The sequence below is a fragment of the Coffea arabica genome, chromosome 6c (genome assembly GCF_036785885.1).
Source record: "Coffea arabica cultivar ET-39 chromosome 6c, Coffea Arabica ET-39 HiFi, whole genome shotgun sequence".
Classification (NCBI taxonomy): Eukaryota; Viridiplantae; Streptophyta; class Magnoliopsida; order Gentianales; family Rubiaceae; genus Coffea; species Coffea arabica.
This window is the reverse complement of record NC_092320.1, coordinates 11222791-11247680: the sequence shown is the minus strand read 5'-3', so window position 1 is coordinate 11247680 and position 24890 is coordinate 11222791. Positions and strand designations below refer to the sequence as shown.

The 24890-nt window shown below is 37.6% G+C and overlaps 3 protein-coding genes, 2 long non-coding RNA genes and 1 other non-coding gene across 6 annotated transcripts; 3 read left to right on the top strand and 3 right to left on the bottom strand.

The window, feature by feature from the left end:
• Positions 1-506: 506 nt before the first annotated feature.
• On the top strand, positions 507-1512 carry LOC140007970 (uncharacterized). The gene is made up of 2 exons (XR_011815397.1): positions 507-920; positions 1000-1512. It is a non-coding gene; the product is annotated as an uncharacterized lncRNA (long non-coding RNA).
• Positions 1513-10996: 9484 nt separating this feature from the next.
• Positions 10997-16528, bottom strand: LOC140008460 (probable polygalacturonase). The gene is made up of 5 exons (XM_072052871.1): positions 15835-16528; positions 13359-13479; positions 12696-12944; positions 12153-12306; positions 10997-11813 (listed from the first exon to the last, which is right to left on the bottom strand). Exons 1-5 carry the CDS (start codon positions 16273-16275, stop codon positions 11288-11290), a joined length of 1491 nt encoding a protein of 496 aa, XP_071908972.1. The 5' UTR covers positions 16276-16528; the 3' UTR covers positions 10997-11287.
• Positions 14991-15070, bottom strand: LOC113694392 (small nucleolar RNA U30). The gene has a single exon (XR_003449348.1). It is a non-coding gene; the product is annotated as a small nucleolar RNA U30 (small nucleolar RNA).
• A 1578-nt stretch (positions 16529-18106) lies between the features above and the next one.
• On the top strand, positions 18107-20147 carry LOC140008458 (photosystem I chlorophyll a/b-binding protein 6, chloroplastic-like). Its single transcript, XM_072052870.1, has 5 exons — positions 18107-18265; positions 18442-18606; positions 18920-18957; positions 19082-19596; positions 19975-20147. Exons 1-5 carry the CDS (start codon positions 18219-18221, stop codon positions 19990-19992), a joined length of 783 nt encoding a protein of 260 aa, XP_071908971.1. The 5' UTR covers positions 18107-18218; the 3' UTR covers positions 19993-20147.
• A 146-nt stretch (positions 20148-20293) lies between these two features.
• LOC140008457 (pollen receptor-like kinase 3) lies at positions 20294-24690 on the top strand. Its single transcript, XM_072052869.1, has 2 exons — positions 20294-23167; positions 23722-24690. Exons 1-2 carry the CDS (start codon positions 21784-21786, stop codon positions 24288-24290), a joined length of 1953 nt encoding a protein of 650 aa, XP_071908970.1. The 5' UTR covers positions 20294-21783; the 3' UTR covers positions 24291-24690.
• Positions 23526-24208, bottom strand: LOC140008459 (uncharacterized). The gene is made up of 2 exons (XR_011815832.1): positions 24093-24208; positions 23526-23934 (listed from the first exon to the last, which is right to left on the bottom strand). It is a non-coding gene; the product is annotated as an uncharacterized lncRNA (long non-coding RNA).
• Positions 24691-24890: the final 200 nt, after the last annotated feature.

Sequence of the window (24890 nt, the reverse complement as noted above, 5' to 3'; positions counted from 1 at the left end):
GGTTTTCAGCCATCAATCCTTATGGTGCTTTGGCCCGTGGGTTAAAGGTTGCAAACAGTTTTCAGTAGAATCATTTTGGAACAATTTTGTTCATTTGAACAAATTGTATTTAACTAATGACAATTTTGTTTTGAGCTCCATGCATAAATATACACTACCTAATCTGAGCCTTATATGTTTTGAGCTCCATGTATATGTATATTTTTCCGTCAATCATAACCACAATACTTCTGAAGATTGTAACTGATAATCATTTTTGCCCTAATTCATGATCCTGTTGCTCCAAAGGCTCGCAAATTTCACATGCCACAAATTCAGATCAGTTCACTTTATCAAGGAAATGTTCTGCTATTGTCCCGTGTCTGGAAATTGTCTGGTGGATTAGGAAAAATTTAGTGCAGTTGAAATGATGAGCGCTAACGTAGTTTTGCTTAAAAGAAATATCACATGTTTGTTTTCCTAGTGCCTATGTTGGTGAAGTCAAATAAAGACTAAGAAAAGGCGCATGCATATGTGGTAGTGGTACCCAATAAAACTGCACTGGCATCATTAGTTCAACTGCGTTAAGATTCACCTAATGCGCGGAACATTTCTTGTCCTGCATGCTTCTTTATCATACTTCATACTTGAATCTTTATAAAGTTTTATATGTTGGAGGACATTACAAATCTTTGATCACCAATAGCAAAATAGAGCTCAAGAACCACCAGTCCTGTGGTCGAAGCTGCAACTATTGAAGTATTAGCAATATGGATGAAGTAACGTTTCAGAGTGATATAGTGCCTTTGTATTAAAGCAATTTACAGGGATTTTGTTTAGTCCGGTTACTAATGACATTTGATTTCAACCTTGTAGAATGCCATGTGATTGATCTTGAGCAAGTTTCAATGCAGATGAGCTCGAAGTCATTATATATTTTGGTATTAAACTTAGGCAGCTCAAAATTTGTGGATCTTGCATTATTTTTACTGGTCTATAACTTTTATATGCATTGCACAGGCTTATTTTCAAGGAATGGGCAAAGACTTGGAACAAGTCTTGGTCAACCAACCAAGAAATGATGTCCCACTCAACTCAACCGGCTGCAGATGAACTTCAGGGGCATCCCTGCTGTCGGTTTGTTTGCTCAATGAACCACATTTGAATCTTTAACCGTCGACAGGGCTCAACTTTTGTAGATTGAGAATTACAATCGACACCGCAGTAACAACTAACCTACATTTACCATTTCACATGACCGGAGTGGAGTGTCTTTCAAACTGTGAATGCGTCAGCTCCAGCATTTGCAGTATATGTACGCTGTACGATGTAAAGAGTCCTCAAGAAACGAAGTTCAGAAGAGAGAAGGGCATGAGGAGGTGCTGTGCTGCCTTGGAAATAGCCTGGAAGCTGCCCACAAACGTGCTCTGCGAGAAAACTAAGCAGAGGTGGCAGTTTGATTTTAATACGATCACCTAATGTATTGTCTGGAACCTCTTTGTAATTTAGTTATGTGATTTAGACATGTCGAAATTCCTAATTTGTCTTGTGAAAATTCGGAAAACATGGGCCGATTAATCGCTTTCAGATATCAACTGCTATATGATGATGAACCATCTTGTGTGGATTCCATCTGTGGCGTTATCCACAGAAAGGGCTGTCACTTGTCTGCCATCAATTTGCTTCAAAGGCTACCAAATTTCACAAGCCACAAATTCAGCTCAGCTCACTCTATCTGGCAGATGTTTTGTCGTTGTTCCCTGTCTTGTGCAGGGATTGTGTAGTGCTTTAGAAAAAAATTTAGGTCTTACTTAGATTGCTATTGTATTTATATATATGTTAAGAGTTTTTTAGGTCCAATTCAAAAATTACTACTGTTTTGGAATTAACGTTAGGTAAACAGCTAAGCCATTCTCTGAATGTCAATTGATCATATCCATAGTCCATACTCCGATATGTTCAAGCGACGACAAGCGTCCCATCCCGAGTCCAGGCACTTCACAAATGCATGTATAGAAAGCAACTAATTCGTGTCCCTCTCAAGAACGACTCGATTAATGTTTGATGGGGCCTCTGAGATGTCCAGAAAGAAAGTGCACAATAAGACGCAAGTTTAAACCCATCACGTTTTTCTTAAAATTAAATGCATTTCGTTCATCTGAAGGTTTTCACAACGTTTTAAAGATTTCATTTCTTCATCACAATGTTTAAAAAATTTCCTTCATTTCCTCTTGACAACTCTCTTTCCTCCGATAGAATCAATGCATTGTTTTTCGTCTTCCAGCTCCACTCTTTAATTTGCGTTTTGTGCTCTTTTTAGTCGTGGACTAACATTTGAGTAAGAGAAGTAAAATACAAAAGCAAAGTATTGGGGATTGATAGTTGTGGGGAGGTTATGCAGTTTATCGCTGTCTTTGAAAGAGTTGACAAAAATCCAAAATTTAATGCTTGAAGCCATGCCCCGCATACAGCTGCTTCGAGTTATCTTAAATGTTGATTAGATAAACCCTCAAGATACAAGAAACCCGTTTCTTGTAGTTTTTGAGTTTGGCTTGTTTTAGCTTTTGACGAGGCAAAAAATGAATTAAATCAAATAATAATAATAAAAAAAATTGCATGACAGAGTATTCAAAATTAGACGTTAAAAAGCAAGTCCAATAAAGCAGTTGAGAGCAAGGAGTGAAGAATGAAGCTATAAGGGTACTAGATACACATGTTCTCTTTCACAAGAAATGATATAAATATCCACGCTGTGTAGAGTTTATTATCTTAAAAAAATTCTAAGCTAATCACAGAAGAATTGGAGATGGAACAATTTTGCGATCCAAATTGGACTAAACTAGTGTTGTTAGATCCGGACCGGACCGGACCGGACGGTACAACTATTCCCATCATGAACCGGCATTCTTTCCGAATTGGTTTGTAGCACAAAACTATTTTAATAAAAAAAACTAGTCAAAATCCTAAAAAAACTGACTAAACCAGTGACTCGGTTCTCAAACGTTTCTTTCTTCTTTTTCTCATTCATAATTTGAGTTATTTAAATTGTAATACTTTCATTTATTAATAGAAATAAGAAAACGCCACCCATTTAGTGTAAATACTAAAATCATTCGTTTTTTTAAATGATCTCTAAATCAAAATGTTTTCATCTCTAGCTATGATCTTATCAATTTAGCATCAGTGATTTTAACTTGCATAATTTGTTTTAATTTAGTTTTTCAAGTAGTTTTGGAGAGTGGACATAATTTGACCATGAATATACATATATATATATATATATATATAATTATTAGGTTATGTTTGATTGAAAGTCTAATATTTTTGAAACATTTTCTATGATTGGCCGAATATAATCAAGAAATTAATTTCAATATTTTTTAAATTTATAAAAATATAAAATAATTATGACATCATGTTGACGTCAGCGAGTTTTTAAGAACGGTCTAACTGATTTGACCAATTGATCATTGACCCAATAGTTTAGTCGAGTCACTATCCGATCCGAGTTTAATAACAATGGACTAAACCACAACTTAGTTTTATGTAATGTATTTGATTGCCGTAGTGAATTTGCCATATAATTGTTTAAAAGATGATGTTCCCTCGAAAATAAATTACGTATTTTATACTTTAATATGAAGAGGCACTACTACAAAAATGTCCTTTTATCACATTTAAAAGCGTCATTATAGCTCGATGTAATGACGTTTGATCTATAATGACGCTCTGCTAGAAACGTCGTCCATTTCAGCGTCACTATAAGTTTTTGACAGTTACACGAGTCATAATTTATAGTTATGTTGGCATTTGTAAACGTCATTATTTATCGTTTTAATGACACTTTCAAATGACAAGAAATACTAGAGAAGAGTTAAGGTTATATGAATCTAAAGTGATACTCTTAACTGTCATATATTGGATCTATCTTGACACTTCTATTATGTAAGTACAATAAGATATTATGACATATTTGCAGTATAAGTAGAATGAAATATTATGACACTTTTATGGTGTAACTAGATTAGGTTGTTTTGACAGTTGTTAACATGAAATTTTGTGAATATTATGAACCGCAAAAATCGAAGTGATGACACTTTTAAGTGTCAATACATCATATTGCATTAGCCCTGTATACCATCCGGATTTTTATACCCAAAAGTTGAAATTACATTTCATCCTGCCTGCACGATGTAGATTCTAATTTTTGGAATAATAAAGTTATTAGTACCACCTTATAAAATAAAACCAAAGTGATTTACGTTTTCATAGTAGTTAGTGCAATACAATCAGCCAAACTGGTGCAAAAGTACATCATCCAAGCAACTTACATAGCTGTTATGTCAACAAATTACATGCTAATTTAGAGATTTTTCAACAGTTATGAGTATTGCAGTAGGATTGCCAATACATATCAAAGAAGCAATAGTTCAACAAGAGTTCAACAAAAAAACCTTGACAATGTCTTCAAAAAATAGCCATTTGATCCAAGGATCCTTTAGTTTTCTTCAAGATTCACCTACAAGTGTCATAAACCAAGAAATAGGAGTTACAAATCACATCTACAACTCTTCTTTTACAGTTTTAATGTTAGAAAATAAATAAAAACTAAGTTAAACAAATGATAAAGATAAGATAAAAAGATTACTAGGTTTAAACTCACATGTTGCAAGCTATGGAATCTCAATGGATCCAGGACAGTGTGTGTAGCAACTGAGAAGGCCCAAGGAAGGTCAATTGTGGACAATATTTTATACTTCTCAGGTATTATGATGGTAAGACTAGGAAACACATTTGACAGATCACTTGGGCAGCTAACTTGGCTTCATCATTTTGGGTTCTAAAAAGGATGTGGAGGTCATTGATGATGTAAAGACAAATTCATGAATCAATAATCAGTAGCACATGGATATATTGTCTATTAATCAATTACAATATGACCAAATGCTAAAATAACCTACTTTGGACAATATTAGATTTCAAACAAGTGAGAGACACTTTAGGTCAAGCCAAGGCACGAGCAACATTCCCTTTGCCTCCTCTCTCCTCCTATCACCAGAAGAGCAACAAATCTTCAATGTGTCTCATGCTAGATGAGGACATGAGCATAAACAACCAAGAAAATTAAAGCACTACAAGCTATGTAGTAAACTGTGTTTCAGCTTCCACTAATTCCAGCTCTATAATTATGTTAACCAGAATTCAGTTGGATTCCCTACTCCAAGGAACTACAACTACTTCAATTTTGAATACCTAACTGGCAATAGTAAGCTACATATGTATATTATGCTTGTCAAGTAATAAGACTTGGAACACGGAATGCATGCCACAAAGGAGAGGATTGGGTCTGAACTCTTTTAGCTCGTTCTTGAGGCCTCCCAGGCCTCAGTTACACTTAAGAGAGTCAAAAGACAAGACTTAGAACAGACTGCATACTGGCTTATGAATCAACTCATAAATATGCATATACGCCTATTACCTCCATCATCCCAGTATGCATTGCAGAAACCATCAGAGGCTGGATTGGAAGAAATACAGCAGAGGCTGCCATGTGCAGTGCGCTTGACAAACACTACAAAGGAATCAGTAATAAACGTCCATTAGAAAACCAAAAGAGTAAAATGTAATCCAGATCTAGGTTATTCAATGAAGGTTTACTGGTTAGCTAGTATCCAGAAAATGCTTGGGATAAATACTATTGAGAAAATCTTACAGGTTTTGAATCAACCTAACTGAACTTGTAGCAGAAAAAATACAAACTGCAATTGAACGCTACTGTTTATACAACAAGAATATCCTAATCTTTCCATTTCCTTTGTTCCTCATGCTAGACATAAAGTGAAAAGCAACAAATCAAACAATGGATGGTGAGCAGCATTAAACCAGTATGCTGTATGAGAGGACATATCTAAGCACAAGAGTTCTCTTTTCCTTTGAGTAACTTATCAGCAAAATGGCAAAGGTCCATGAAATCGATGATTAGATTTTTTTTTCAGTTTTTAATATCTTTCTCTTTCCCTTTGTGAAGCAAGTTGCTCACCCTATTTAGCTGCTAGACGAGTGTAGAATACCTGAGTCAAAAGCTTCTTTTTCAAATAGACACACAAGAAAGTCATTGTTACATATTATGTAATCTGATAATTTCGGTTATCACCCCTACTCAGTCAAGTCATCATTGCAAGATACAAGCTTGTCATTATATGTTAAGACATTCAGCAAGGTATTATAGTACAAAAATAAGAGATGAAAATCTAGGATAAATTAGAGCATACATGTTCTAAATTCACAAACATCCAGATATGCATATTTAGAAAGTTAACTTTTTTAAACTGGAGACACAGACAGGCTGAGCAGATACACTCAATCAAAAGGATAAATTACAATAAGTAGAAGAAATGGTCATGTTGATGCTGTTGCAAGCCAGTAATTCTTAAAATTAAAGAAAAAAAGACAGAAAAATTTAAAGGCATGTAACTTAAGGGGGGGAATAACTGAGGGATGCTGTGATGTCAAAAAATTAGTCTGTCAGAATTTTTGATGCCCCTGACAAAGGCAATGGCACATAGAAAATATCCGAGGACACTCCAAAGGTTTCAAAACATCCACTTATTACTTTTTGATGGATTAGAAAACCAATCTGCCACAATTTGCATGTACTTGTCCACTATGTTTCTATGCCAAGAAAATTTTCTTAGATGGAAGTATTGATACTGAAGGCTGAACAACAATTTATTCTACTTGATTCAACTTACGGAACTCTAGCAAATATAATGCGTACATCCAAAGACAACTATTCATTCATGGCATACCATTGTTGTTGTGGCTATCATTGTGTAGTCAGCCCATCTCAGATATTTCCTTAGATTTCCTCTCGAAGCATGGTACAAGCTAGAGGCAAGCCATGTGAAGATGTATGATGCAAATTCGAAGATAGCTCTCCATGAGCTAACCATTGAGTATATCCCTTAATAAACCTTTTCCATATCAAGTGTGATTTGGCCTGCTCTCTCGTGACAAATACCCCATTCCCACACCTAATGCATGGGTATCAAATCATCTCCCCTATGCTTCCATTCGTAAATGCAAAATCAAGAAAATCTTCCAAACCAGCTTTATACTCATCACTTGATCGTGACATACTCATCCATCTTTTATCCATGTTCACATAGATTTTAATTATAAAAAAAAAGCTCCATTAGCATCTACAAGATAATTCTACCTAAAATATTACTGATTTTTGCATCAAACATTTACTTAGATAAGAAAACTAATCCAAGTATCAAAACAGAATGTAAGAACTAATCCAAGTGTTCTAGACATATCAAAACAGAATATTCACATATCCAGGTGTTCTAGACTTTTGAGTAATAAGAACTAATCCAAAAGTATCAAAACAGAATGATATCAAAAAGAAAGACAGCAAAAGTTCAATTCCAAATTGTAAGACACAAACTATCGAACAGATGATAGGCACAAAAGAATAACAGTCTACGGAATTCCAAATTAGTCCAATAATGTCGCCAATATCAATTTGAGATAGAGAACTTGGACAAAATATTAGCAACCCAACTAATCAGCAATAGAAGTTCTATCCAATTGAAAATAACTACCACAAACTTTAATGTATTGGTAACCTAAGAGTAGCAGAAACTTAATGTATAATTTTGGTTACCAACAACTCCAATTTACTCCAAGTGGAAAGGGAATCAACGATCAATGCTCGCTAGATGGAATCGAAGATGACGGCCGCTACAAACTTAAAACTGCATTGATGGAATAAGCTTGACTTAGTCACCACTTGATATATGCTATGTATGTAAGATGCACTTTGCATTAAAATCCTACGGGCAGAGCATTCTATATCAAGTTCAATACCAATAATGCAAATGTTAACAAATCAAAAACTAGGTTGACACCTCAACAATAATTCTTCAATCTAAAACAAAGATATCAATATTAGTATCGACAATCGCTAAAAACCAAATAACTACTATGTTTCTAGGCAAATCCACTAGCCACACTTATAGTCTTTATTAGCATTTAGCAAATTACCAAATGAGAAAGCGTTGTAGAATCAGCACATATTTAATATACATGTCAACCAAAAAATTCTCAAGAAGCTTGCAAATGGAATACCTAGCAAATAACCTTAGCCCCCTTTTTTCCTTATCTTAGCAAATGGAATATTTAAGGGATTTTCGATTTTAGTCATTAGTTGCTTGCTATTAATCCTGCGTAGGATTTCCTATCAAAATTGCAATTGAGTAAATAAAGCTTCAGTTTTATGGCATATCGACTCCAAATGAAAGCTGTCGATTCCAGTTCTGATGGAGAACCAAAAGGAGAAATACAAATATGATTTTCGGTCTTAAAACAGAATTGTGGCGTGATAAAATTAAAGCTGGATTAACACATGAAACAAGTAACTAGAGTAAGGGCCGCAGTTATACAAACAGAAAAATAAATAAATAAATAAGCTATATCCCTTTTGCTTTTATATTACAAAGTTTCACACAGCCAATTGAATTGTGTAATTTACTGGTGAATCTTCCAGTTTGTTCTTTTGACCTAAGTCACTCGAACTCCTTGGTATCTACGAATTTCACCGATTAGTTCTTCCTTTCCAGATCCCACTTATCTGCCACAAATTTCTCCATCTCTTATGAACAAAAACATGGGCACTTCAACCATGTCCATGTCCTTCTAGCACTGCCTCGGCACCCCCTCTGTCACCCACCTTTCTCCTGCCCCATTTCCCACGCAGTCCCCGGAGAAGAAATAAAGTAATAAAAAAAAAGGCTATCAATTTTGTCTAAAATGTATAGGTTACCTGGTAGTAATCTTCCTTCAGATGTTGTTGTAAGTAGGAGAATAAGTCCTTCACATGTTTGTCTTCAAATTGGGGAGAATTAAAAAATCGGGTGGAAGAAAGAGAAAGAAACAAGGGATTCGGTTGTGAGAGGGGTGAAGGATTTTGGCTTTTTACAGAGAAAGTTAACGTGATTGAAGGTTTTAGGAGAGAGAAATAGGATGAACAAAGAGTAAAGTTCATTGGATTCATTGGAATAGTTAGAATTTTTCCTCAAAAAATATGGCGTTGAAGTGTAGCGCCATTCTCTTTCCCGTTTTTGTTTTTCGCTTTTTACTTCTATTTGGACAAGTTAGAGTGATACGACGTCGTACTCATCATTTTCTTTGTCACTTTAATGACGTTCCCTATTGCATGTTATATTAACTTTCTGTTGTGACACTTTTAAGAAAATGTCATATTAAGTGTGTGACTAAAGGTCATTTTTGTAGTAGTGAGGAATGGATTTTGACGGGATTAACACCCTAAGCCTTACTCCTAGTGACAAGTTAACTTGATTTACAATTCATCCGTTTCTATCATTGCAATAATTATGAGAACAAGAATAATAAAGCAATCATACCAGCCGGTTCTCATCAAATGGCCAAAAATTAATCATCTATTGCTGAACTGACAAGAACATGTTCGGATTCACCACACGTTTTGCTGTGCTTGCCGACAATTGATGGTTTATCAAAATTGCAGGTCAAATGCTCCATGATCCAGAATATTTAACGTTTCTCTTATAATATAAGAAGCATGTTAAAAAATTTTTTTTTTTTGGGGTAATTTGGATATGTGGAACCTACCCTGGCTGCTTGTTGAACCACCCATGCTATAAGTGGATTAGTAATTTTGAAGAAGATTGAAATGTATAGTCAAACGTAACAGAAAATTGTTGCGGAGTATGTAAACATATCGATCATTTGTTAAATAAAATTTACAAAACCAACCATGTGAAGAGAATTCAGACTCAGTGCACCAGCAAATCAAGAAAACTAGAGATATCAGGATGGCAGGTTTAATGGAGGATATTCCTGCCGCCTCATCAGCTTTGTTTCAATAGTTTCCTTTCTGTATAGTGTTGTGATGAGGAATGGATTCATTCATTTCTTCTCTACTTCAATGCACATTTTGTACAGACAATTGGACCTTTGTCCGCATATTGTAAACTTTTAACATTTCAATTAAACTTATATTTTTGGGGACAAAAAAAAAAGAAAAAAGAAGAGGAGTCAAGCGAGGTCACTAATTTTGATATGATCAGTAAAAATAAAATCAAATTCAACTTGAAAACTGGTTAATTCAATCGGTCCATCCTTAATTGTCATCACATATGTCCAACAATTATATATAGTAACCATCCACCGTACATGTGCAAAATTATCATCAAATGGATTACTTCATAAAATATGTTTATACATAGTGAGATGGCTTCCAATTGCAAGCAACAAAACTTTTTAGTGTGAACCACAGATTACTCAAGATGCCTTACGCTAATACATACATATCCTTGATTACTATTGATGTGACATAGGTATCACGGCAATGGTGATTGACAATTTCCGCGCTTTGATGAATATATTCTAAAGTTCACTCACATACCCCCAAAGAGGAAAAAAAGGTAGGGTGCATTGCGAACATTTTTGAAGCAATGTGCATTGTGAGATGATGGTCCCTAAAAATTGGAATATATGCTCAAGGTACCATCATGTTTTTCAGCTCTTAATTCATTCATCCTTCCAAGTTTGGTCCCCTTCGCTCGTTTTCGTCGCGCAAATTCTGTAGTGTCAAAGGAAATATCGCGGAGACTTCGGGCTGTCCACCCACGAATTATTGTGTCAAAGGAAATACGGATGTGCGATGGCGAAATGTGGAAGAAGGTCCTTTGGAGCAAAGCAACTTCTTGTGTTTTCGTTCGAGCATTATCGTAAGATTTTGATTTCCTAATACTAAGAGATCTAACAAATACAAAAGATTAGTATGGACCTTCATTTATCACAGGCTTGTAATTTATCACATGATTGTTTGAGGTTTTAAGCAAGTTCAACATAGTCGAATCGAAACCGTCATGGACATCTCTCCTGTTCGTTTTGCTTTGTGAACAACATTTGAATCTTTACACGTTGACATGGCTCAACAATTTGTAGATCGACAATTGCAATCGGATACTGCAGTAACAGCTAACCTACATTTCCTATTTCACATGACCAGGAGGATGTCTTTCAAATTGTGGATACATCAGCTCCAGTATTTGCAGAGTATATATACACTGTACGTACGGCGTAAAAGAGTCCTCAAGAAACGAAAGCGCAGAAAAGAAAAGGCCTGAATGAGAGAGGTGCTGTCTTGGGAAAAACCTGTGGTCACACTTTTTACTGATCCAAGCATGCTGCCCTCCCACTCAGAAACTTGATCATTTGGAAAATTGGCCCTAGAGAAACAAAAGGCAAAATCTTATCAAAAATCATAATCTATATCTGACACGTTTTGAGATGTAGAACGCCTGATTAAGTGCCCTTGTTCATCGTATAGATCAAGGTTCTCACAGGGTGCTGGAAAAATGGTCCCTATGACCCGGCCTTCAACAAAAGCACACTGGAATATGTGCTTCTTCTTGTAAGTAATCCCGACCGACATATCCCGGAAAGTCACTTTCCTTACGGGAATTTCTGAGCTCCCATGCATGCGAACAGGCACCCGAACTCCCTCGCCATGGATTGAGAAGTAGTTTATATCCTCCAAGGACGGAACGGCCTTCGGATCAAATCCATCGTCCGGATGTTCATTATAATCTGTCTTGATCACAATGCCCACTCTGACATTCTCAAATGTCAAATTCCGGTAAGTTATCTGTCGCACATATCCTCCTCTTCCAGGGGCTGTCTTGATCCGCACGGCACGCCTTGAGCCCCAAACATGGACGTTCTCCACAGTGACATTTGACACCCCACCAGACATCTCGCTGCCTATGGATATGCCAGCACTGCAATAATTCCATTATGGGGAAGTCACTAAATACTTGATTGAAAGGGGTACTGGGATTTGTCTGGCTAAAAGACCAGCCTTTGAAATCAATTGAAAAAACAAAATCAAGGTCTCATTTGAGTTGAACAGCAATAAGAAATAGGAGATTGAACTTGGTCAAAATGCAGGACGAGAATCATCAACTTAAAACATAAAGAGAAAAGACTAAATTCTTTTATCAATCCTTCAACATGCTAACAGCTTTTCCAAAACTGAAATGCACATTGGAAAGAGGCAGATATCAAAAATGACAAGTGCGCAGCACAATTAAGATCGTATTGACATGGGGAGTTCTGACCTGACCATTGATCGAACTACAAGGTTTCTGATGAGTATATTTCTGGAAGGCCGTCCATAAGCAATGCCATACTGATCCCATCCGCTCTTTATTGCAATAGCGTCATCTCCTACACTAATGTAACAGTCCTCAATTACCATGTCCTCGCATGAATCTGTTTGTTGAACAAAATAAGTTAGGCGATTGTCTTTTCTAAACAGTGGGAAAAATGAATGGTTGTGAAGTAAAAGCTCCATGGCTTCAATTCTTCAATGATGACAATCGAGGTATTGCCATTACTTTAGGCTCTTAGAAATAAGACAAAACCATGTATTGTGACAATCCCTCCAAGATTAGATATTTTTCATCCAACTCTACAATGGATTTATGACACGTCTCCAAGTTCCAGAAAACTTGAGGAAATATCCAGATTAAGTTACAATAACAAGGCATTGCTGATATGTTGACATTACACCAAATTATTTTGATTGTTCAAAGCTCAAGAACAACAGTATTTGGTGGAGCAGAAAAGCTAAACAGTGTTCTGACATAGAACAGACTTACCAGGATCTATTCCATCAGTATTTGGAGCTTCAAAGACAGGTGCCAAGATTGTCACATTCCTAACTGTCACATTCTTGCAGTCAAATGGATGGAATGTCCAAAAGGGAGAATCACGTAATGTTATGTTAGAGATCAAAATGTCACTAGACCACATAATCTGCAGAAGTGGCCCTCTGGTGTGGTTAAGAACCTTTTGTCGATACTTCCTCCACCATGTTTGACCTTGTCCGTTAATTGTACCATTATGTCCTGAAGTCACAACAGCACATTAGTGGCTTTCAGATCATTTGACATGATCATCAGTGATAAGGTTTTTAGCCTCAGCAGAGGAAACAAGTATAAGATTGCAAACAAGCTATTCAGAGTCCATTAGACTAGATGTACATATCACTAAGATTATTGTTGCACATGAAGTATATGCTAAATGCATAAATTTGCGATTGAAGAAAATAATCTCAAATCTTTTATGCATTAAAAAAATACAACTTTTGTTCTTTCAAATGTGATTCTTTCAAAACTTGTGCTTCTTATATGCCTCAGCACCTATCTACACACACACACACACTCATTCTTCTTTTACATTTTTTTTGGGGGGCATAAGGAACAGGGGAAGTATCAGAACTCTTAAATGTCCAACCAGTTCACCAGGGCCAAGATGCTAACCTGTAATGACAACATCTTTAAGATTTTGACCATGAATTAAACTTCCATATCTAGGTCCAGGTTGTTCCCTCCCACAGCCATATGATGGCAATGGCGGCATGAGAGGCCAGTACTTCTCATCCTGTCAGAGATATGACACTAGCAATTATGAAAAAGAAGTGGATAGTGCTTAAGAAAGACACAACCCAAATGACAGCCCATTGTCCACATCAACAAGCTCCAAGCAAACACAGATAATCTTCCAATATGAGTAGAAAGTATTGATGAGGCCAAGAAGAAGCAATCTCTGAATGTACACCTAAGCATGAAACTCGGCTTGAGAAACCAAAATGTTATCAACTCATAACTCACCAAGAAAATTGGCTTTAGTTAACCCTTCGTGTTTTATGCAGAACAAGCCGCTAAATGATAGAGAAAATTAGACGGCTCTGTTGAAATTATTAAGATACCAAGTTGAAATGAAAACCAGAAGAGTCAAACTCATTTTAATCACAACACACTCTTTACAAAAACTTGGAAAAATAGATAAGACACATCAGCTATGCAGAAGAGGACAAAAATTGTAGGGTACATTTTAAGCAGGTTAGAATTTTAGGCAAGCATCAGTGAGAACAAAATACTTTTGAGCTTCAAATTAAAAATGCCATAAAATTTTAGAAAGGTTGCTTACAGCCACAAAATATTGTATATGACGAAGCTTTTTGATTTTCAGCCCATTCTAAGTAATAAAGAGCCACGACAGTAACTATGCATTCTCCACTACTCCCCCTGCTCCCCTCTTGCAGTGTGATCAAGAACCATGGAAGTTTCTACCTAAACTTAAGAATCACTCATCATTTTTATAACTCCTTAACAAACAAAAGTTCATCCAAATATAAAATTCATTTTGCTCATGAAATCCCCATCTAATCAGTAACATTATAAAAGAAAGGGTAGAGGAACCCAGCAAAGGTGTAATGTAAGGTCCTGTTTGATAACTCCGTTTTGCACTTAAATTTAATGGATTCAGATCTTAATATATTCAAACAATTTGATAACAAAAAATTGAACATCTGAATTAATTAAATGACATTGAATTTTCTAGGCAAAACTTCCCAAAATTAAGTGATAAACTATTCACTTATCACTTAATGTGATATGCACTCAAATGTATTAGATTTAATATTTAACAATTCAATAACTTAGTGGATTCAGATTTTAGATTTTAGACTTCAATTTTTAGATTTCAATTTTATCAAACGCACCCTAAGTCTAGAGAGGCCTTCAAACCAAAGGGTCCCTATTCTATCAACATGTATTTGCTGTCCTACCAAGAACTTGCAGTAGTACAACGATGCCAAATTTAACTGAACACAAGCTCATGGAAATCACATCTAATGATTATCTTTAGTTCTTTACAGAAGAAAGAGTAGTAAAATCAAACAAGCCACAATGTAGATTAGAGAGGCCCTTATACTAATGCATCCTTTTGTATCACCGATGAACCAACAGAATGTACAGCTGGATTCAGTACAAATCACTTTTGCCAGCAACATTTCACTAATATTGATAGAGATAGTTCATAAACTTCATCAAACAAGCAGGTAACGGCAAACTAGTAAGTACATCTATAAAAGGAAAGAAAGGGAAGGTGCTCAGTCAATTGAAAATGGATTAGAGGGTTGTCCTCAGTAATCATCAGATTAACGAGATTGGATAAGATCATCATTGCACCTTCTCCATCAGAAACAAACTTACTCAAGTAAACATTCAGCTAAGGTCCTACAAAAGAAGATATTCAACCAATTGAAAGTTGAGGTCTAAGACTCTATGCAGTTACAATACTCTCATTGCCTTTGTGCATGATCTTTCTCGAGAGAAAGCCCCTGGGTAAAGTAGACATCAATTTGCGTATCTAATTAGCCATGTGTTTTTTATGCAAATCCCATAATGGATCACAGAACTCCAGTTTCATCTAAATTTTAGTATGCCGCCCAGAAATTATCTTCCATTCAATTTCAATCGATCACATCAAGTACAACAGTAACTATACCAAACTTAATTTATAATTGAAGTCTCAAATGAACTCAATCACAGAACTCCAGTTCCATCTAAATCAGAATGTTCCGCCCAGAATTCTCTTCCATTCAATTTTCAATCGATCACATCGAGTACAACAGTAACTATACCGAACTTAATTTATAATCGAAGTCTGAAATGAACTCAATCACAGATCCAGCTTAACCCAAATTCTACAAATTGCCTCTTGATATAAGGAAGCATGCTAATGGTGTAGCAAAAAGGCATGTAGTAACACCAACCTCACCCACCAACAGCACCCATCTAATTGACATATTCAAAAGAGCATTTCCACCCGATTATCAATACAAAATCTGTGCTAAAATGCACAACTTTTAAGCATTAATTGACATTCAGCTACTTACAAGCAAGTTCAACAGACACAAGTACAAAAAGAGTCAAATGGCAGAAAACTCACATTAATTCCAAGTATTTCAGCACCTTCAGCAAGGAATAAAGTCAAGTGACTAGTGAGATTGAAAGGGGCAGTAAGCCAATATCCCGGCGGTACATTGAGCTGTCCACCACCTTTTTTCCCACGCTTAGAAATAGCCATCATAGCTCTCTCAAAAGCTGCAGTATTTACGGTAACCCCATCGCCCACCGCCCCAAAATCCGTCAAGTTGAAAGCCACCGGCCGGAGCTTAGGAAAGGCCCTAGAAGAAATGGGTCGCCGAAAAATCGAGAATCCAGCTGCGGCACCCCTCTGCTGCCACAAAAAAACCGTGAAGAAGAAGGCGATCCAAAGAGCAGCCAAAAGGGTCTTGCGGGTAGTGAAGAATGTAGAGATCCACCGCCGGTGATGGTGGATTTGGAGTTGAGTCCGCCACCACGAAGACGTCGTACCAGTCTCAACCATAATTTTTGTGTTTCTGTTTTTGACTAGGAAAGTGCCAAGGGAGCAAGGTGGGAACGTTTTGAATACATTAATATCGGGCTTACAGAATAGTCGATAGAGAGACAGATCTGGTTTGGTTGTATGGAGCTTAGGCTTTGGGGGATTGGGGAAGGGGTGGGGGTGGAACAGGAGGGTGGCAGGTTGCAGTCGGAATCAGCAGTGGGATATGAGAGAGACGGGAATGGAGGAGTGCATTTGAAGGGAAGAGACGGAGAAAAGAAAGAAAAGAGTTTGCTTTTCATTTTCAATTGGAAGTTGGTTGGGGGAGCCGTGAACGTTTTGGTGCTGCTCGACCTGTGTGTTTTGGGCCACTTTGTCTTGGGCTTTCTTTTTCTCTCTTTTTTTTTAAATTTTTTTTGTTCCCATTTTTTTCCTCACTTCTCTAATTTTATTACGTACTTGAAATAATTTGTGAACTGGTGAGGATATTGGCACTAGAATTTTCATCAATTTTTTTTTTTTTTTTTTATAAAAAAGGAGAAGCAAGTACTAATGAAATGGTACTAACAAAAGTTCAGTATCAATTAGAACGATAACCATGTAAAAGTTGAATTTGAAATTTAAGTTTTATATATATGTCATGAATCAAACGGTGATAGTGTATACTATCAGTATATATAAGATTTGGCACCGACAAAAGTTCAGTATTAATTTCCCTGCAAACCAAAGTACATAGTGCTACTAGTCAAGAAGAAAAAGTGACTGATTCTCCTGCAGTTTCCTTTCCTTTACCCTTGCATTCAGGTAGGACCCAAAAGCTCCCTAAAGAAAATACGAGAGGATAACAAAGTGCTCCATCAAAAGAGCCCGCGAGTTCTTCTGTGGAATATTTTACAACTGCATAATTGTGTTAATGGATGGATATATAGGTATACAAGTTAGCTATATTTCCAGTCTTAACAGTCTTGGAATGTCAACTTAGTTCAGAATGGAAAAAAGATGCTATGCTGATAGACACGTTCTAACGCTGAAGCATAGTATATATACTATGGAGCGATTGTAATTGTGACGTCTCTTTCAGAAGAGAGGGTGCAGTTGCCAAATGCCAAACTTAAACAACTAGTTGCTTTGTTATGGGCGCGCGGTTGTACTCAGTTGACAACTTGACATAGACTTTTGTCATTCTGCAACACAAAAGATTCAATCAAAAAAGACTCTGTCATTCTACAGTGTACGCATTTGGGCAGTTGCTGCACCAATTAGTGGTAGTAAGAAGAAGAGGAGAAATAGAGAAGGTGGCAACTGAATGGCTAAGATTGATGGAATGAACTTCAAATTGGGAGAAAGTTTTGCTAAAATGTAGGATGGCAAGCTTCCAGTTCTATGTTTATGCGAGAAAAGGTTTTACAGAGCCCGGTACCTAATTTTTGCTGCATTCCTTAGACCCTAACTTTGCGTTTAATTGTATTTGATAGGTAAGGACTTCAAGGAGTTGTATTATGAGATATATATATGTATATATATATATATATATATATATATATAGTTTGAGTGAAGTTTCTTTATGTTAATTAGTCTATTATTCCAAATTTTATTAAAAGAAAAATAATTAAAAAAGAAAGCAAGACTTTACCTAGAAATGTCCTTTCCAGCTCAATTTGGACTTTGGGACAGTGCTGGATCATAGTCACACTAATTAGTCCAAAATGTACAGGTCTAGCACGGGAAGAAGAATGAAGGCCTTGAACCAAATGGGCCAGCCCACTTTACAACTAGTAGGAGAATTCACTAAGCCAGTGAGTCTGGCGTCCATCACAAACTACCATGGCCCTCATTGCTCCACATCTCACCACTCTTTAACCTGTGGATGAGTCTCGTGGAAATGCCATCCTCTGAATAACATCAGTAAGCTTAAGCTGCTACTACCCTCTTCAGTTTAGGAAGACCTGTGAACTTCCATCAAAATGGCTCTGTCCATTGCTTCAACTGCACTTTCAAGCATTCCAACCAGGTCACATTTTCTTTCCTCATTTTTTTTCGCAAGTTCATCTAATTGTAGAGGTTTGCGTTGATCCTTAAGATGCATCGACCTTTTTTTTGGACATGCACAGTACAGTATCAATTGTCATTTGCTAATGAATGAACTTTCCAGTCATAGAATCTAATTCTGCTTGTCATTTCTTTCAGCGAAATAAATACAAAATCGTTGCCAGGAAGAGTCACAAGAGCATGCTTGTTAGGAAGAAGTCGTTTGAATGCTACAAAAGGGGTGTCCAGTGTCTGTGAGCCACTTCCCCCGGATAGGCCTTTGTGGTTCCCAGGGAGTTCACCTCCAGAATGGCTTGATGGCAGGTATATTAACTCTCTCTCTCTCTCTATTCGTATCTACTGCTCCATGATATGCAAGTTCAAATGTTGTACCGCGCAACGCTTCATCCAATAATTAACTAAATTATTGACAAATTTCCTGGGCAACGAATTTGTGTGTTACATAATCAGTCATCCTTGATGATGAGAAGATTAATTTTGGAGTTTCAGAAATTTTGACCGTAGTGCTCTCTTTTTCTTGAAATTGCAACCTAGAAGTGATGGATCATTGTTGAAATTAAGACTGCAATTACTGATTGATGTGCTTACTTATGTTCATTTTCATTAATTCTCGCAGCCTCCCTGGAGATTTTGGTTTTGACCCTTTAGGACTAGGTATGCACTATGCAGCTATGACTTAAAATAACTTATCATGTGGGCTACTTGCAAAACTCATTCCTGCAGATATTTATGTTAGGCCGGTTTTCATTAAAAGATGAGCCTTTGTCATCATGATTAGGATCTGATCCAGAGCTGCTTAAATGGTTTGCTCAAGCTGAACTAATGCATAGCAGATGGGCAATGCTTGCTGTAGCTGGAATACTGATTCCAGAATGGCTTGAAAGTCTAGGCTTCATCGAGAACTTCTCTTGGTATGATGCTGGTGCACGGGAATATTTTGCAGATCCCACGACCTTATTTGTGGTGCAGCTTGTGCTGATGGGATGGGCTGAGGGTCGACGATGGGCTGATATGATGAATCCAGGGTGTGTTGACATTGAACCTACATTACCTCATAAGAAGAAGCCGAAGCCTGATGTTGGTTACCCTGGTGGTCTGTGGTTTGATCCGTTCATGTGGGGAAGGGGATCACCCGAACCGGTTATGGTCTTAAGGACAAAGGAAATCAAGAATGGGAGACTTGCAATGTTAGCTTTTGTTGGCTTTTGTTTCCAGGCCGTTTACACTGGAGAAGGTCCTGTTGAGAACTTGATGGCTCACATAGCAGATCCAGGCCACCACAACATTTTTTCGGTACTTCATCTTAATTCATGAAACTCCTTTTATCTGTATTCAAGTGCATAGATTCTCTACTTGGATCAAAGTTTGAACCATAGAAGATCATATTTCAATGTCTTGTTGAAATGTGGGTGGATGTGAAGTTGATCCTTCAAACTTCTTCTGGCTGATTCTTTATTGGAGGTCCCTTTATTTAGACTGTTTTATAATTAAAATTTATCTGGTCTGATCTCAGAGAACCGGATATTGTAGCATATTTATCAAAGAAAAGGAGAAGTGATGAGATTCCAAATATGAATGGCAATATTAGCAGTCAAGAGATTATGCATGTCAATCATCAGTTCAAGGAAACTACATGAGCTAATGTTGAACGTATTTATTTATTTATTGCAGGCTTTCACATCACACTGACCGGTATTTTGGGTTGGGGCTAGATACATGAACACATTCGAAGATGGAAGAAGTATGACAAGGCAATCTCCGAGTTTTATTCTTGCTGTTCTTTTCTATTCTAATATACTCTCGACTCTTACATGCTGAATGAATATAGAAACTCGTCACTTTAATAGTCTTCTCCTTCTAGTAATTTACAACTAGGTGGACACTCGAGTCTGGAATAAATTTGGTCAATCAGATCTCAGTTTGTCCATCGGAAGCGATAACACATGCAGTTTATTAGATGACCAATCTTGTGCGATTGCATTCAAATTGATCTCCAACTCAACGCCCAAGTTAGCAGTATCACTTTTTTTTGTTCTATATTAATCGTATACATTAAACATAGAATCCATCTTCTGCTGTAAGGACCAACATCTTCTGCTGTAAGGACCAACAATTCTTCTAGTCTTGTTTTTGTGATGCTAGCTATTGCACAATGCCTAGAGTTTGTTGCCATCAAAGAAGAGTGGGGATGATAATGGCTTGAGACAAACCCAAATAATAATAGGACTATAGGAGGCATCTGGCTAGTACGGGGCTTTCAGGGATTAAAATTACTGAAGAGGATTCTGTGCCTTCAAGGAGGCTGTTGAAGACGATGAGTACAAATGGAGGCAAAACATCTTATTGCTTCTATCATGTGGAGTGTCAGAGAATACACTGCTATGACAAAGAAGGAGATGAATGATGTATTGGGAGTTGAGACTTAGGATGAAGGTGGCTAAAGAGGAGCTATTGAGCTGATTTCATCATGCTGCTGCACTTCAATCTTCCGTAATAAAAAAGAGAAGGGAAATACTGGAACAGCAGCTTGGAACAATGCTGGACTCATATCCAAAACACTCGAATCAGCCAATGGGAAGCCCCAGTGCCTGAGCCAGGCAGAGACATGGGGCTCAGGAAATAAGGGGTGTTGGATTGTCAGCATATGACAAGCCTATGCAATATTAGATTGCCCACATCATGCAAACTAGCAAGATATCCAGAATTCCAGACAGAAGTTTTACTTTTACCTGCGCCATATTAGTAATTTGTACCATTTTGCAGCAGAAAAGCCATGTGCAAATTGCAGAGGGAGAAATGCAAAATTAGCTGTTATCTTAGAGATCTCCAATCCATACACCAGGAGCTCAACTTTTGCTATTGCAACATACAGTGACGGTCATGTTACTAAAGGAAGCAATTTCTTATATTGCATCTACCAGGAGCCAATCATAAGATCTTTCAGATGATTCATGAATGCCATGATTAACAGATTCACTGATTTTCCTGCGAGAGATGTATATATATCCCAACTCTGGCAGAGCGCAATTTCTCCTCCTGGTTGATATATACCTCTGTCCAGTTCCAGTGCCATTTTTCTTCTGAATTTGATGGTGTTCTTGATTTAGTGGAAAGTTTCAGTCAATCCGTCTTGATTTACTCCAAACTACCATCTAGTCTAGGTGATTACAGTTGTACAGTTCTGCCCCTTGTCAGCGTTGTTGGTAGTATGTACCAAAGTTGATCAACCCCGATTTTTGGGAGTTTAGACAAACTTTGCCTCGTTATGGCCCGAAAAGGTCTCCCAAAACGCTGAAAAGGTCAATGCAAGGTTCACCTCTCTTTCGTACCCCAAAATCTGAGTCTATTCTTGGAATTTTCTCATTACGAGGAGCTGCTAGCTCCATCACCAATCTTTTGTAAAACTCACAGCACAACCACATCACACCATGACTCACCATTTCAGGTCCAAAACAATCAAAGCTAAGCAAAACACCTCCCATGCAAAAATTCAGAGAATTCCAATCTCTCCGAACAGCGGCACATTTCTTCTGGGAGGTGTCAACTTTTTGTTTAATCATAAAAATGACTGCTGTTCGCCGTCTCCCTTCTCAACTCCTTTCTCTCTTCCTGATTCTGTTTCTGTCACCTGTTTCTACTTCCCTAAAAGATGATGAAGCTCTTTTTGGTTTCAAAGATTCATTAAGAAACACTGCAGCTATAGATTCTTCATGGATAAAAGGCACATCACCCTGTGCCGCGGGTAAGACATGGAAAGGCGTTGTATGTCATGAAGAAACCGTCCAAACCATCAGACTCCAGGGTATTGGTCTCTCTGGAGATATTGATGTTGAATATTTATCTAAGCTCGAGAACCTTAGAAGCCTCACACTCGCCTATAATAATTTCTCAGGCCCAATACCACCTTTCAACAAGCTAGGTGGTTTGAGGGCTCTCTTTATTCAAGGCAATCAATTTTCAGGTGAAATTCCATCAGATTTCTTTTCACAAATGGGGTCCTTAAGGAAAGTTTGGCTTGCAGAAAACAAGTTTTCAGGAAATATCCCGGCATCATTAGGCCAATTACAGAATCTCGCTGAGCTCAACTTGGAAAGGAATGAATTTTCAGGTCCTGTTCCATTAATAGACCAGAATTCTCTATCAAACCTTAGTTTAGCAAATAATAAATTAGAGGGTGAAATCCCTCAAGGCATGTCAAGATTCGGTGCAAAGTCTTTTGAGGGAAATCCTGGGGTTTGTGGGACTGTTTTGCAAAAGGACTGCAGCCAAACCCCACCGGATGAAATGTCTCCAAGTGGTACTGACGATGATTCTGAAGGATCAGGCACAAAATGGGTGATTTTGGGGGTTGTGGTCGCCCTCCTGTTGATGACTATTTTTTTCAAGGCCAAGCAGAAGGAGGATCACTTCGATGTGCTGGCGAAAGAAAATATTGATGACATAGTGGAAGTGCGCGTTCCCAGTTCAAACAGGAGGAGCACAAGCTCCAGAAGGGGAAATGATTCATTCCACTCGAGGAAAAGCTCCCATCATGGGAAGTCTGTTGGTGATCTTGTGGTGGTTAATGATGCAAAAGGTACATTTGGTTTGCAAGACTTGATGAAGGCAGCTGCAGAGGTACTTGGAAATGGGGGATTAGGGTCAGCCTACAAGGCGTTAATGGGAAATGGGGTGTCTGTCGTGGTAAAGAGGATGAGAGAGATGAACAAGTTGAGCAAGGATGCCTTTGATTCTGAGATCAGACGGCTTGGCAACTTGAGGCACCAGAATATTTTACCACCATTGGCCTACCATTACAGAAAGGATGAGAAGCTTTTGGTGTCTGAATTCATTCCCAAAGGCAGCTTATTGTATCTCTTGCATGGTACGAGGATTTTTAGTTTAATTCCTTTGACAGTCATCATTTAAATATTTATAAAGTTTCTTGCTATGAGCATCGGCTGTGGGGGAAAAAAGTTAAAATCTAGTAAAATGCTAGCCTTATGTGCATTGGAATTTTAGTTCTGCTAGGCAAAACATGTTTCAATGCATGGAAAAATGGGGGGAAAAAAGCAAATATTATGGATATCTCTCTCAGATATAAATGATGTCATGCTGGAAACTTGTTTTCCAAAAGATTTCTGCATGCTTTTAAGAATTTAGAAGAGTAGATTTCATGATTACAACCGATTCAAAGACACGTGCTTTCAGAAGGATGCATATAAAGAAGCCAGACAGCTGCATGAGTTGAATTAATTCAAACTGCACCTTAAAAGCTTACAAATTACTCTGGATTTCGATGTTTTAAGCGACGACTGTTCTTAGTATGAACTAAATTCTCTTGATAATCAACTACTGCTGTCACCTGCAAGTTCGTTCTCTTTTTCTTTTTCAAGAAATTAGGATTACTTTTGCAACAAAGTTCCACTGCTTCCTCAGGTGATCGCGGCACTTCTCATGCTGAACTGAATTGGCCTATTCGCTTGAAAATCATCCAGGGAGTTGCGCAAGGATTGGGATTTCTCCATTCTGAATTTGCCTCCTACGAGCTGCCTCACGGGAACCTCAAGTCTTCCAACATTCTGCTTTCTTCGAGTTATGAACCACTCCTCACAGACTACGCTTTCTTTCCACTAATTAGCAACACGCAGACTGCACAATCGTTGTTCGCGTATAAATCTCCAGAAGCCATACTATACCAGCAACTGACACCTAAAAGTGACGTCTACTGTCTTGGAATAATCATTCTAGAAATTCTAACAGGGAAGTTTCCTTCCCAATATCTGAACAATCAAAAGGGTGGAACAGACCTTGTACAATGGGTCAACTCAGCTATTGCTGAGTCCAGAGAAGTAGAGTTGATTGATCCAGAGATAGCCAATGCAACAGGTTCCCTTGCAGAGATGGAAAAGCTTCTCCATCTTGGGGCTGCTTGTACTGAAAGTGAACCCGATAAGCGAATCGACCTGAGGGAAGCTATAAGGAGGATAGAACAAATACAAGTTTGATTGACGCAGTGAACAAATTTTCAGGATGGTAGATTAGATTATCCAGAGGCTTTGTAGGAAGATATGGTTAGAGGGAAGGTGCCAATCACCAAACGGTGAAATGCTTTCAGTTCTTATGCTGGTGTTTGTTTGAGCTGCCCAAGCAACAAAAGAAATGCTTGAGAGCTTTGTAAAAGAAAGCTGCCAGGGAATGTGATGAGCTCTTGTCTGATGGCTTTTTATGTGGAGATGCTGGTTCTGTGCATCTTGAAAAGAATGTGGCATCCTTTGTAGAGTTTTTAGTAACAAACAGAGGGAGTTTGATCCCAACTTATATGCGTTTTCAACCCACTTTTTTGCTTTTTGTACAGTACTCCTTTTTTGCAACTTGAACATGATTAACAGTACTCCATTTCTCTTCGACTCACGTCCTTGGCTTCATCTTTTGCAGTTTCCTGGATTACAGCTCATTTTTCAAAACTATAATCTTGAAGCAAAACCATAATTCTCTGCCCTATTCTCAGTGAATAGTATAATCATCACAATTTTTCTGGGGAGAAAAATGCAATGTATATGCTCTCACCAGTCACCAGCAAACCAAGAAAGCAGGGAAAAAAAATT

Bases quoted from the DNA above. Each gene is read 5' to 3' on its own strand.
- LOC140008460 (XM_072052871.1), bottom strand. From the start codon at position 16,275: ATGGTTGAGACTGGTACGACGTCTTCGTGGTGGCGGACTCAACTCCAA. The intron at 13,480-15,834 runs GTGAGTTTTCTG...TATCTCTGACAG, and splicing joins CTGAAATACTTGGAATTAAT to GATGAGAAGTACTGGCCTCT. The intron at 11,814-12,152 runs GTCAGAACTCCC...GAATTATTGCAG, and splicing joins GTAGTTCGATCAATGGTCAG to TGCTGGCATATCCATAGGCA.
- LOC140008458 (XM_072052870.1), top strand. From the start codon at position 18,219: ATGGCTCTGTCCATTGCTTCAACTGCACTTTCAAGCATTCCAACCAG. The intron at 18,266-18,441 runs GTCACATTTTCT...CATTTCTTTCAG, and splicing joins CTTTCAAGCATTCCAACCAG to CGAAATAAATACAAAATCGT. The intron at 18,958-19,081 runs GTATGCACTATG...CATCATGATTAG, and splicing joins TTTTGACCCTTTAGGACTAG to GATCTGATCCAGAGCTGCTT.
- LOC140008457 (XM_072052869.1), top strand. From the start codon at position 21,784: ATGCAAAAATTCAGAGAATTCCAATCTCTCCGAACAGCGGCACATTTC. The intron at 23,168-23,721 runs GTACGAGGATTT...CTGCTTCCTCAG, and splicing joins CTTATTGTATCTCTTGCATG to GTGATCGCGGCACTTCTCAT.